Source organism: Arvicanthis niloticus, chromosome 20 (genome assembly GCF_011762505.2).
Source record: "Arvicanthis niloticus isolate mArvNil1 chromosome 20, mArvNil1.pat.X, whole genome shotgun sequence".
NCBI classification, from domain to species: Eukaryota; Metazoa; Chordata; class Mammalia; order Rodentia; family Muridae; genus Arvicanthis; species Arvicanthis niloticus.
Window position 1 is genome coordinate 17,169,399 of NC_047677.1, and position 14,464 is coordinate 17,183,862.

At 45.2% G+C, this 14,464-nt stretch overlaps 1 protein-coding gene across 2 annotated transcripts in view; it reads right to left on the bottom strand.

The window, feature by feature from the left end:
* The window catches only part of Mettl24 (methyltransferase like 24), a 108,862-nt gene that overhangs the window by 75,277 nt on the left and 19,121 nt on the right, over window positions 1-14,464 (bottom strand). Inside the window, exon 2 of one of the 2 annotated variants that reach the window (XM_034524915.2) lies at window positions 185-283. The exons of the other annotated variant lie outside the window; for it this stretch is intronic. Within the exon in view, the coding sequence (XP_034380806.1) occupies window positions 185-283 (99 nt within the window). The remainder of the gene's footprint in view (window positions 1-184; window positions 284-14,464) is intronic. 2 annotated transcript variants of the gene reach the window in all.

Genomic DNA, 14,464 nt, shown 5'->3' on the forward strand with positions numbered 1-14,464 from the left:
GGCAAACAGAAGCCATCTTCTCTGCCTCCATGGATGTGCGGAAAACTGAGTAGCATCAGGGGTCTCTGATACTCCCCGCAGGAACTCCTCACAACTCCCGGGATCTAGATGGCAAAGCCTTCTTGCAATGCTTGGTCAGTACCATTGACATTATTCCCAAACCTATTTGAACTTGAAACACAACCTGAATGGTACTGATGTAGCTCAGGAACCTTGAGGCTTCTTCATCCAGGGACCGAGAAGGGCCTGCCCATGGCTGGAGCTCTATGTGCCACCGGGGACTCTGTGAAGGACAGAACACAGTGGGTGTGTAAAGATGGGACATCTGGGAAGAGCAGAAGAAATACGAGGTTGGACCAAGGCTATCAGCACGTGTGCCCAGCACTGTTGCCATCTAAGACCACATAAGCCACAGGAGAAAGTCCAGTGGCTAAGTTAAGAAGCTGGTGACAGTGGCCCCCGGGAACTGTGTGATCAAAGATACACTCCACCTGATTCCACCTGAAAGGACCTTAATGCAACTGGATACAACATGATACCCTTTCACACTCAGAGGGGAATGGTCCTTATCTGTTACTGCTTTCTTAGGTTAGAGGTTCGAGAATCTGCTCTCTAAAGAATAGTTTTGGGGTTCACGGTATCAAAAGGCTGAGGTGCTAACACCATGGTGGAAGAGACACTCAGGCCTTTGGTCATCTTTCTTAGCCCCGAGAGACATGGATAATGAGACCTGCTGCTGAGTTTGTGTGGGGGACAAGGGTGCTGAGCAGTGAAGGGTAGCTTTCTAGCACGGAGAGGCCGCTCACAACTGAGCTTACTCCACTAGCGACAGACACGTCAGCGGAGGATCTGACGTACCTCTGTACTGTATGGCTAGTAATGGGACCTGAGCCTCGTTTACAGCACGAGTGGGCAGCAGAAAGACTTAGTGAAGGCCATGCTCTGGAAGAAGCGTGAACGGAAATGTGGGCAGGCAAAAGGAAGCTCTGGTCAGGAAGTCTTTGCTAGAGCTCATAGTTCCTCTCCTAGAGAGTCACCATTTAGAACCTCCAAGAACCCCAGTGGTTTCAAATGCAGACAAGAGCCCAGCCTACAGAGCGTCAGGGCAATGGAAGAGAAAAGACCTTCCAAAGGCTGGCATGGTGGATGACTAGCTTCAGGGAGACTTTGGTGGTCATAGAGTAGGAGCTCCTGTATGGTAATCAGGTGGGTCCTGAGCTCAATTTATGTTGAGGAAGGGGTCTAGGGACCAGGTAGAAAGACTATTCATGTACATACATTATTCTCCAAGATGATTTGGTGGTAAGAGCTGTCACTACCACCACCACACCCCCCAACCAACAGAAACATTTAAACAAGGTGGTCATGAGACACTTTGATAGAAATGTGATTGCCTTCCCTCACATGTCACCCAGGGGACTCGGGATGAAACTAAAACGAGGAGGATCAAGTCAGGTAGGTTAGTCAGCCTGAAGCAGCTTTCTGGGTTCAGAAGTCTCCTCCTGTGTGGGAATCTGAGATACATGCAAATGTTTTGAATGTGACAGGATGTTGACCCGTTGGGCAGAACTAAAGGCCTATGATAGCCTAGCCCACAGGCTGTATGATAGCCTAGCCCACAGGCTCTATAATAGCCTAGCCCACAGGCTGTATGATAGCCTAGCCCACAGGCTCTATGATAACATAGCCCACAGGCTCAGCAGCACACTAACAGCCACCGGGTCCTGTAGCTTAAGACCACAATGTTGGCATTTCATGTAGGCTCCGCCTTACAGTTACCTGGCAACAGCCAGGTGTGTCTGACTCACTATAAAAGGGGCTGCTTCCTCCCTTCTCTCTCTTTTCTCCTCTCCTGTTGCTCCCTTTCCCTCTTCCTCCTTTCTCTCCATCTCTCTCCACTCCCATGTGCTCATGGCTGGCCTCTCCTCTCTCTCTCTCTCTCTCTCTCTCTCTCTCTCTCTCTCTCTCTGCCTTTGTCTCTACTCCCTCAAATCCCCTCCCCATGCCCTAAATAAACTCTATTCTATACTATATACATCAGGTGGCTGGTACCTCAGGGGGAAGGGATGCCTCAGCATGAGCCTGCAGAAGTGCCCCCTTTCCTCACACCATACTGTGTGTGACTCCACCAAACATATCCTTGGTTTCTCTTTCTTTTATATAAAACACTCACATGAAGACTCAAGACTGAAAGATACTCTTTAACCTCCGACAAACTGCCTCTTTCTCAAGGACTGTAATCTAAGAAGGCTTGGTGGGGGTCTTGATTAACTTATCACACTGCTGAGTTTTTCCTGGAATCTTCATGGTTTTTGAACAAGGGTCCTCATAAATTATGTATCCAGGGCATGGCAGCATACAACAGTAATCTCAACACTAGCCCATGCGGAGGCAGGAGAATAACAAGTCCAAAGCCATCCCAGGCTACTGTGATGGTCAATTACACTTGTCAATTTGATGAGATCTAGAACCACGGCTGATGGGCGTCCATGCACACATGTGGGGGCTTATCTTGATTAGACTGATTGAGGTGGGAGGACCTGCCCACTGAGGGCAGCACCATCCCCAAGGCTAGGATGGTAGAGTTCACATAAAGAAGAGAGTGAGCTGAGCCCAGCACTCATTGCTGCCTACTTCTTGACTATGACTGCAGTGGTACCTACTGCTTCTGTCTGTCACTATGACTTTTCTGCCATTTAATGAACCACAACCTAAGACTGTGAGCCAAAAATCCCTTAAGTTGTATCTGGCGGGGTATCTTATCAGAGCAACAGGAAAAGAAACAAAGTAAGGCAACTATGTAGCAAGACTCTGGCTTGGGGGAAAAAGATCTAGCTACCCTGCTCTGCAAGCTGCTTTGGCTAAGGACAGCCATGTCTTATAGCTGTTGTTGTTTTGGGAAGGCAGAGCAGAGAGCATCAAGGAATACTATCTAAGCTACCTTCCATCCCCGTACTGATTTTTTTCTTCTCTTATTAGATGCTGATAACTATTCAGTCAATAAATATTTATCACGCACCATCATGGACCAGGCAAGGATGAATACAGATCTGAATATGATCTAAACTCTCCCAGGAGATATCATGGCTAGGAGCAGACATCAGATTTGTACTTAACTACTTTGAAAAGGAAATAGGAACACATTTAAGAGAGTTATTATTCTCAGAGACGGTTTCTGAAGTCCCACATTAAACACATTTAAACACAAACACCTCCTCCTTGTGCTCAGGCACATTCTCTCCTGTGTCAAATGGACAAAGCGCATTCGCCAGTCTCTTCTGGGCCATTCAATAGCAATATCACAAGAGAGTCAAACTGTTGTGGCTATGTTAGCCAACTCTGTCATCTTGTGGCTTGGGCAAATATCAGTCAGGGATTCAGCAGAGCGCTGGGAAGTGTCACACTGCCCGACTGAGGGGAATTTCACAAAGAGACTGTTTACAGAGTTGTGGGCAGGATTTTAGGGTGCACAAGAGGAATGATGTGACTCTGGTGACAGGTGACACCAGTGACGGGTGACACCAGTGACTGGTGACACCAGACGACCCTCTAGAGAAATGATATGGAGAGGGTCTTTTTAAGAAAGGGACAAAGCCAGATCTCTTACAGATAACACCTCATCTGCCACATTCACTGGTCTCCTGCCTTCTGAGAGCCAAGTCCACAGAGAGGGAAATGGAGACTGGCCCTGCCATCAGCCCCCATCCCCTGTCCCCACATCTACCCCCACGGTCCCAGCTGGGAAAGTAGAGTGGAGATGAAATGAAAGCAAGATTTGACCAAAGTCATTCATTCATTCATTCATTCATTCATTCTGTGGGCATTTTTGCGTCATGCCTATAGGGTATGTTTCTTTCCATTTAATATGAGGCACAGCTGTGTCACACAACAAATACAAGGAATTATTTAGAGCTCTGATGGAATTCTTTAAGGTGTACAGCTGAGGTACAAGGAAATGGGGTCCTTGAGGATTACTCTATGATTGATGCACAAAAAATTTGGATACAGATCACAGGGAAGGGCTTCTATGGCTACAGGCCTCCAAACACAGCAAGGTGTTTTTGGAAACATTATAGACGCGTCAAACCCCGCAGCAGCACTGAGCCAGGGCTAGCACACAGGAGTGACTTCACGCAGTGGCGGTTGTGAATCCCTCTTGTTAAATGTAGGATTATCTTTCTCTAACCCGATGCTCCTCATGTCCAGCTGAGAGCTGACCACAAAGAAGCTAAGACACAGCTGCCCTGGTGGATAGTGTATGTCAAGTAATCGCAGACGGGGGGGGGGGGGTCTGCTAGAAGCCACACAGACAGCAATAAATGCTCTCGGATGTGCTCTCACATATTGCTTTGGTTTAGCTGTTTAAAAAACATTTCACATAAAGCAGTGTTCTTATTGGAATCAATCTGACAGCAGGTCGTGATTATTTCCCCATGGAAACCGCTTGCTTTTATCTTCTCGTTCAATTACCATTTGTCTTAATTCTCCATTGCACACGTCAACAAACTGCCTTTCCCAAATTCCCACAAACGGAATTCTAGCAGCACCTTCAAATACCAGGCAAGTTTAATAGAAAAGAGGAAAACCCATAATTTTCTTTTAAAAAAAATATGATGATGTTTTTGCTCCACACAATTTCCTAAATGCCAGAGTGCACTGTGTGCCTGTTATCCACGTGCTTCAAATATCAAGGGACCGACAGCACGACCTCCATTAGTCCTAGTCAGTGGGGCTATGGATTCCCAGACCCATCTGGCCATCAGTGGACACCTGAGGCAGGTAAACAGCTGCTTAGCTGCAGGTGGCTGTGGACAGAATCACTTTGTGTTGGGTTGTCTGTTTGTTGCCCACAGGCCTGTGTGGAAATGTCAAGCATAGCGTTACAATGGGTTGTTGCACAGATCCCACCCCCACCCACCCCCAGGGAGGGAAGCCCCTCTAGGTCCTTTAAAATCCATGGTCTTGCTTTGTATGACAGACACCAGACATCACTAGAAGCAGTGACTGGGTGGGGGTTGGGGTTTTCCTATCACTTGAGCTTCTCAGAAGGGCAAGTTCCTAGACACCTCAGGAAAAGGAGCCCCAGTCTTGTATTATAAGACTCCATTTAGCGGTACGCTGAGGTTTACACCTTTAAAGGAAGGCAGATGCTTTTATACACACACACACACACACACACACACACACACACACACACACACACAGAATTCCAAACATTAAGATCAAGGACGGCAGAAGGTTCTCCACAAAGCTAGCTCACATCGCCCCCTGCTATTTTGCAAGCATTTGAGCTTCCATTCTCCAAAGGGTAAAGGCTGATGCATGCAAGAGACAAGGGTCGGACTCATGAGTCTGCACCAAGCACAGATAGAAGGCTTGGGGATATTTTTAATCATGTATTATCTCAACATTAAATTTTCTTTCTTTCTTTCTTTCTTTCTTTCTTTCTTTCTTTCTTTCTTTCTTTCTTTCTTTCTTTCTTTGGAACTGGGTTTGTCAAACCCAGGAAGCTGGATTCTAAGATTTTACTCCTAAATGATAATGAAAAAATAAAAGCAATCTTTTAAAATACTTTTTGCCTGCCAGCCTACATTCGTTAATTCAAGACAAAAGCCTCCAGATAAACTAGTAGTAATTTTTTAAAAATGTGTTTTTCTTAAGCAGGCCCACCCTTGATCTAGGAAAAAGCCATCAGCCCTGCCTTGCAAAAGCATTGTCTGGAAATTTAGAATAGCAGCTCTCTGCTTCACAAGCAGTCTCCTCACTCTCACATGCGATCTCATGCAGCCGGTGAGGAAACTGTCAAACTAAAAACAGCGTCCTTGTGACCTTTGCAGTACGGTTTCACTGTCTTGCCCAGGCTGCTCTTACACTCACTATAGCTCATACTGGCCTTGAACCTGCCTCAACTACCCAAGTCATGGGATTTGTAACCACACGTCACCGGGCATAGCAGCGCAGGAAAGTTCTATGCAAGCCATTTTAAAAACTGGGACAGGTAAAGAAAATTTTAAGATAAAGCACACAAAAAGAGTATTGTTTTTCTATTGGCCCTACCTGTTTCAATGACAGTTCCTTTGGGAGGTCATATGTAATGGGTGGTTTAAATGATCAGTTCTTTGGCTGTGATCAAATTCTGGGGGTTGATTTTGATCAATGTATTCCCAAAGGCACATTCCCAAGCCCCTGAAGGGGTTAGAGCCAGCCGTTTTCTACCAGGGAGGCAGCTAACAATAGGGTCTCTACATTGTGGCTGCCAGAGGCCGGGGACACAGTTGTACATCCTTGATGCAAACTAAACAGGATGTGGAGCTGAGCGCGTGTTGATGTGTTGATAGGAGAAGCCAAGGCTTTCTGGAGAAACAAACCAAAACAAGTAAAATAGATTTATTTAGCAATTTTGCGGTAATTGAGAGCATCTGTTGTTGGGCAGGGACACATGAAGGAAACTGTTTCTTCCTCTTCGGAGAGAAAAAAAGGGTGGTGGGAGCTTTGGGGGGGGGGAGGGAAACACACAGTGCTATCTGGATGGAACATAAGTCCAGCCTTGCCTCAGAGTTTGTGGGCATCAGGCTTCCATATCCTCTGCTGCTCTTCATACCAAAGTTCCAAAACTTGCTACTGTCTTGGTTCTCAGACTCAGCCCTGACCTAGTAAAAGCAAGGGTCAGTCACATGTTTGGTAGTGCTACCTTAAATGTGGGTACCTTATCAAAAATCTGGTTGAGATGAGAGTTGAGTCTCAGGTTTGGGTCAGATAGATAGCTAGGCACGTCCCCACCCCCCATGTTCACACCAATGAGGGACAGGAAGCAGAAAATAGTTCTTTAGAAACTCAGACAAGTAAATGCTTTCAGGCAGATGTAGGGAGAGCCTAGAATTCAAAGCACCATGGAGTCCGTGGTAAGCTCCTTTGTTCGTCCCTGCCCCCATTCAGGACGGCTGGCACAGACAGAAGCCAGAGAAGTCCTCCCACTCAGGGAAAGGAAAGCAGCTGCTATTCCCCAAAGAGAGACTCTGTTCCTCCAGCCTTTTCTGGTCTCCATTCTTGTATCCTAACTCCAAGGCAATGCCACTGAACTGATTGATAAAGTGGAAATTGAGGTCAAAGGGCTTCTAATCTTCTGAGGAAAAGGCAGCTTGAGGTTTGATCTGAGGCTATGGCTCCTGGAAGGCACTGAGTCTCTCCCTTCACCCTTCATTGGCCTTGGAGTGAGCTCCAGCCAGAGGAAATATACACCAAAGCATGGGCAGAGTGAGGTTTCTTAATACCCAAACCTCTGTCCAGAGCATTGGAAGCCATCGGGAAGTAGATGACACTGGGGCCATCAGGAAGAAATATCAGCTGAGGAAATGCCATGGTAGTTTATGAAGCCAGCCCACTCCAACCCTACACAAGCTTAGATCTGTCTTTCAGTGCAGACAGATTCCAGACTGCCTTAGGAGGCACACGCCTGTGGGTAAACCTGAAACACACTACAGACAGGTTGCAAACATGGCATAAAGCTCACAACCCAATGGTTTCTCATCCCAGCACCAATTACCACAGAGAGAAACGATTTTGGAGGAGATTTCCCTTGGCTTTCAGCCCGTGGCCAGTTGACTCCGTGTTTCTGGGTCTGTGGTCTGGTGAGGCAGAACACAATGGTGGAGAAGGCACAGAATGCTCACCTAGTGGTGGCCGGCAAGCAGAGCAGCAGGAAGGGGGCAGGCCAAGATACCTCTCAAAGACTGCCCCCCCCCACCCCAGTTACCTACTTCTTCCAATCCAGAACTAATGTCACCAGCTTAGGACCTTCAACACATGAGCTTGGGGACACATTCCATATTTAAACCATAAAACCATGGAAAGCCAGCTGGAACTTCATGCCTGAGTCCAATGAGCTAGGTCCTATATTATAATGAATAGAGAATATAGAAATATATAGAATATAGAGTATAGAGCATAAAATATACAATACAGAATATAGAATATGTATAAATAATGAACATATAATACAGAATATGTATACATAATGAACATATAATATAGAATATATAATGTAGAATATAGAATATAATAGAATATAGAATGTAGAATATGAAATAGAATATAGACTATAATGTGATTTAATATATATATATATATACATACATATATATCACTATTATTCATAGTACTTATAACCCAGAGGCTCCTAGATTATACTGAAAATGTCCTGGATGCATATGAAGAATTAAAAAACTTCCAGCTAAGATGAGAAAGGACAATCACTGGACTCCAATTATGGCACCAAACATGAGGAAATGCTTTAACTGAGACCGGCAAGCAACTATTATAAAAATACTTTGCATAAAGCAAAAGCATGTGCTTCTGAAATCAGTGAGAAGGAAAAGACTCAGCCAAGACATGGGAGCTAAGAGGAACCAAATGGACATTTTTGAACAGAAACAAACAAAATGTGGCAACTAACATAAAATTTCAGTGGATGAACTCAGTAGCAGGATGAGTCAGGAGAATGCAGATGAAGCAATAGAAAGGAAAACTGAGAGACAGAAGGGGCTGGGGACAGGAAAAGAGCTTGAGGTGTGGGCAGGGGCCTCCAGCTAAGAGTCTGTACTGCTCTCGCAGAGGACACAAGTTCTGTTCCCAGCACCCATCATGGGCAGCTTACAATTGCCTGTAACTCCAGAGAATGCCACCTCTTGAGGGCACTGACACTCGAGATACAATCACACACACACACACACACACACACACACACACACTTAAAAGTAAATCTTTTGAGATTTGAGGACACTTAAGATAATAGCAAGAGGTCTAACACGCATAGCCTTGATATCCCAGAGGAGGAGAAAGAACACAGGGTTAAAAAATAGAAGTCAAAGAAATCAGACTTGAAGGGCCCCAGTTTTGACAAAATACATAAATCTAAAGCAACAAAGGGCTCAGCAAACTCCCAGGAGAAACACTCACAGAGCTCTCCACAAGGGGCCTGGGGAGACAGCTCAGTGGTGGAGCTTGCCTGAACTGTGTGAGGCTTTAGGGTCAACAACCCTACCCCACCCCCACCCCATCCCTGCCCACGTGCACTACTATAAAACCATAAAATGAAAAAATTTTTACTTCCATGCACAACCTAACCAACCTAATAAAACTAAAGACAATAGCAAGAAAGCTGAGTTTGTGTTAACGCTGTAACAAGCAGGGCTGAGTGTGAACAGACAGAAGCAATCCAGGTCACGGGGTACAGCTTCCCTGGGATGCTCTCTGTCAAGGCACAAGCCCACCTCACCTCCACCAAGTCTGTCAGCTGACAGCTACTGGTGTCAACATCAGGCATGCTGAAATCTACGGCCAGAGAGGCATTTCAAATCCTCACGCCATCAATCTGCCACCCCAGCATCATTACACGGAGTGTGGGTTGGGAGGCGAGGGACGAGGGAACTAGAAATCAAATCCTCTCTGACAGGAAAAAATGCACCATAACTCAAGCAGGCCCTGATAACTCTGAGAAAGGATGGAGGGAAGGAGAAGGAGAAATAAACATTCTAGATTTATTTTCAAAGTTATTCTGCCAAGTTGGAAAGAGAAGATAAGCAAATTAGAGTAGAGTTTTCTTCTTAAACGGACATCTTTAATTTCCCCACATTTTCTGTGCACGTTGAAATGGACCCGATCTGGGTGAGATTGAACTCCCCAAGGGAGGGCAGAGAGAATAAAACCTCATGTTTTTCTGGATTTCATTCCTGGGATAGATCCAGGGAGAGCCAGAGGTTTCCATTAGTTTGCATAATGTACATGCTATATACTATCTGCATATACAATGGGAATTCAAATGTCAAATTAGGGATTTCACTGGGGCCCCATGCATACCAACCAGGAAGGGAGAGGGACTTTGATTTCTTTTTGAGGTCACTTTATATAAAAATGTTTGCCTGGGAAATTAAATAAAAATTTAGCGAAGTATTAACCATATTTCTCAGGACTGCTTTTGCTGTGTGTTCATCTCTCTCACACTCCATACGCACACATAGCCCTCCACATGCATACATGGCCTCCTCATGACATGTCAGGTCCCACACATACATACACACACATAGCCCTCCACATGCATATATGGCCTCCTCATAACATGTCAGGTCCCACACATACATACACACACATAGCCCTCTACGTGCATACATGGCCTCCTCATGACATGTCAGGTCCCACACTCCATACACACACATAGCCCTCCACATACATACATGGCCTCCTCATGACATGTCAGGTCCCAGAATTCTAGGAACTTAACGTCATCTACAGCAACATCAATCTGCTGTGTCTGTATCTCAGCCAAAACAAAACAAAACAAAAAACAAACAACAAACCATCAGCATCCCCAAACAGCCACCTTTCCTGAAAACATTATCCTCCTAGGATGGAGATGTGCATATAAGAAAACAGCTTCCAAATGAGCGGACAAGGGAACAGGGCAGGAAAGCCACTGTGTGGGGTGAGCATAGGGAAGAAAACCGGAAGGGTTATAAGCAGAGAACAGAGTGAGGCTTCCTCTCAATACCTGGACCTTCCCTGCAGGTTCACAAGGACCCACCGTGGTCCGCAAGGGCTTCCCAGGGTCTCTTTGTTGGCTCTCAACTAAGCCCTCAAACCTCGTCCAGACCAGGAAAAGTGTTGCAGTTCTGAACTCAACACAAGACGCTTTTCCCCTAATCACCAGGTGTAGGGATCATGGCAGAAGGAATGCCTCCAATGCGGTGCATGCAGAATACTCGGAAACACAGTCACCCCACAGCCACTGCCACAGCTGACACATGGGACAGCAGCCACATGTGCATATACTGAGAGGAAGCAAAGCCTTCACTGGAAGTCACTGGAGACGCTGGGCGATGCTTGAGCAATCTTCCACAAAGATGGCGCTCTTGAGGACAGCTCATACAGGTGTGAGGGAGAGAACCGAATGCCCGCAGGCTCCCAACCAAGCCCCATACTATTTATCGTGTGAGGAATATCACTAGTTTCTGGACAAAGCTGTCACATCCCACTGAAAATGGCATCAGATACACATAACTGTGCATGGGTACACATGTGCATATCTCGGTGTTAAATGTGCATTCATTATTTTTCATTTTATATCGTTTCCTATATTTCATAGCATTCACATCATCCCCCTCTGGCCCTTAGAAACTAATACTGTCCTGGAAGCTTCTGGAAATCCTACCTGACAATTAGAGATAAGACTCTGCTTCCAGGACATTCTTTGCATGATTCTTTATTTATAGGACATTTTTCTTCCCAAATGCACTATAAATCATAGTGCCTGACACGTTAGCAAAAGCCCAGCGAAGGTTTTCTGTGGGAAACTGCCAACAGTGTGAAACAAGGCAGGCAGAGCTGGCTGGATGCCTCGGGATCCAAAAGCACTTAAGCCTCAAACCGAAATGGAAGGAAAATTCGCTGTCTTTCTCGCTAAGTGCCCCTCTCAGAGCATGAGGAATTGCTGGAGGAAGTAGGCCTTTCTGGGCGTCAGCTCTTATCAGCTTGCTGCTGTGTAACTCTCTGGCCTTGGGATTTTTTGCTGCAAGAGAGTGAGGCTCTGCAAAATTGGAAATGAAGCTACTGGTGGCTATGGTTTTTACCAAGACCCTTTCCCCACAGCAGACTGGGAACAACAGAGAGCAGAGGGCACAGACTGCAAACCAAATGAATAGCGCGAACTAAGCTGAGGAGATTCTGTAAGCATTTTTAACAGTATGTCGGCTGCTGTGAGACCCTGTCTTCTACATATGACAGGGAAGCTGCACCCACGAACTCTCAACAATTTGGTTGCCTGAACCAGACTAACAAAAGGACAACACTAGTGGGCAGGCCAACACAGAGGGGACCTGGTCCCATAGCTAGACGCTTGCTGACAGAGCTAGACCCAGTCTCCTCAGGAGCTCCTACACAGGCTGTCCAATCCCAGGTCTCCAACCCAGCCTTAGAAACATGCATATATGAGCAAAACTAAGTGGACTCAGAGGGTTATATACACACGTGTGCATGCATGCACGCGCGCACACGTGTGCACACACACACACACACACACACACACGTAACAATAGTAATTCAAGAAGAGCTCCTGAGTGTGGGAGGAGAGAGCACTGGAGAAATTGGAGAGGGGAGGGTGAAGGGTCATGTGCAAGAGCCTCAAAAAGAATTGTCAGAGAAGAAAACAACTCTCTTATACAAGGAAGCACTTAAAACCCTTTTAAAAACTGCAATATATATATATATATATATATATATTATATAATATATACACATAGATATACACATATATAATAGACTATATATATAATATAGTTTATAGTCATATATATAATAGACTATATATATAATATATAGCCTATAGTCATATATATGTGTGACTATATAATATATAGTCACATATATATCTACACACATATATCTACACACATATATAATAGACTATATATATAAATATATAGTCTATAGTCATATATATATGACTATATAATATATAGTCACACACACACACACACACATATATATGACTATAGAAGGCACAGTCTGCTTTGGGCTTTAGGTTTTACTTGTGCTATGTTTGAAGAGAATACTTGTCTGGAAAGAAGCCTTACACATAACCTAGACCACATTATGTCACGGCCTCCATGTTATAATCAAAGAAAATGAACCTGGAAGGGACAAATTGACAAACCCAAGTCACGCAGAGGAGGTGGCAGGCAGTGGTGAAATGTGGATGGCTGACCCCACACGTGCTCTCTACACTGTCCGGCCTTCACGCCAGCTCTGTTTTAATTCCCCACACACGGATGTCTTGACCCTATGGATAGCCCATGCCAATAGAAACTTCAGAAAGGCTTCTCAAGAAAACCCTCAGCCTGTGCTGACACAGCCCTTGATGCAGTGGGAACAAACTTGTAAAACTGTTTATCCATGAGATATGGGACACGGTACAAAACTCGCCCGTGTATCTGACAACGTTATGGATAATTGATGCTCAGTAGCTTAAAGGGAGGGTTAAACTGATCCAGGCTGTGCTGATGGACGGTGATATCAGGGTCCCATGAGCCTCTGAATGACATCGACAATTGAGACTTTGCCCTTCACCACCTTCCCCCACCCACACTGGATATGGACCAAGAGTGAGGAATAAAAATTAGTTATTTTAACCCTCTCAAGTTTGAAATCCACCTGAACGTTTGTTACTGCAGCATCAGCTAGCCTGTCCTGACTGACAGGCACTGAGGAGGTAAAAGACATTCACTATGGGACGTCACATAGCCACATGGTCACAGGATCTTCCCAGTGCCACACCTTCAGAGACTGAATAAAGGTCACAAACAAACAACGGGCTACTTTAGGATTCTTGGATAGAGAAAGAAAAGAAATTCAGCCAAGGACAACCGAGAGTCAAGACACAGAGGAGCTGGGGGCACATAGAATGAGCCTATAAGGAAATGTGAGAGATAAAACTAGTCCTGTTGTCTGATCTGCTCTCTACGTGCATCTGCCCTATATCACACTGAGCCAGGCCTCCCCTCCTCGTCAGGATCCTCCACTTAGTCATGAGAAGGCTCAAATCCGGTTGATCCTTCCTGGTCTGGGGTTAGCCACAAGCTGCCCTCAAAAGTCCTAATTTCCCAGGCCTCTGCTATGTACAAAGTAAACTATGTAGGACAGATGCCTCGCCGTTACACCTCTTGCCTCTCGCTCTGTGCTTACTGTTTGCTGTGTTCTGATGCAGGGGAGTCGGCTTAACTACCAGCCTTATGAAGACACCACATGCCTTGCTTCCCTTACAATCCCCCACAGAACTGGTTCCAAGGGACATTTTTACATTGATTTAAATGACAGAGAGAAAAGAACATGATACATCTCTCTGGGTTGAGAATAGCTTTATTATTATTATTATTAATTTGGGGGCAGGAAAGTAGAATTCACTAACTGGGCTTTGTAGGAATACCTTAAAGTAGCTAAATATACCTGCATTTTACTCAGATAAAAATAAGCTGTGGATTCTGAAAGTCCTCGATTCAGTTCTGTTCACATAAAAATAAAAAGCAGGGGCTGGAGAGATGGCTGAGCAGTTATAAAGGGCACTGTGTGCTCTCCCAGAGGACTCTAGTCCAATTCCCGGCACGCATGTGGTGGCTCACAACCACCTGTAACTCCAGTTCCAGGGGATCTTCTAGCCTCCTCAGGGATCAGGCATGAACGTGGTGCCCAGACATACATGCAGGCAAATCACCCACACATAAAAAAAAATAAGTGAATAAAAATATTTTTTTTTAAATCAAGGATGACAAAATCTTGAGGGAAAAAATAAAACTGCAGAAAGCATTTTTGAGAATTTAAAGCATGTCATGAAAGAAGATTAGCACTTGTGGGCCAAGGAGATGGCTCAGTAATTGAGGTGTTCGCAACCACGCAGCAAGTGTCAAAAATGAAGTTCAAA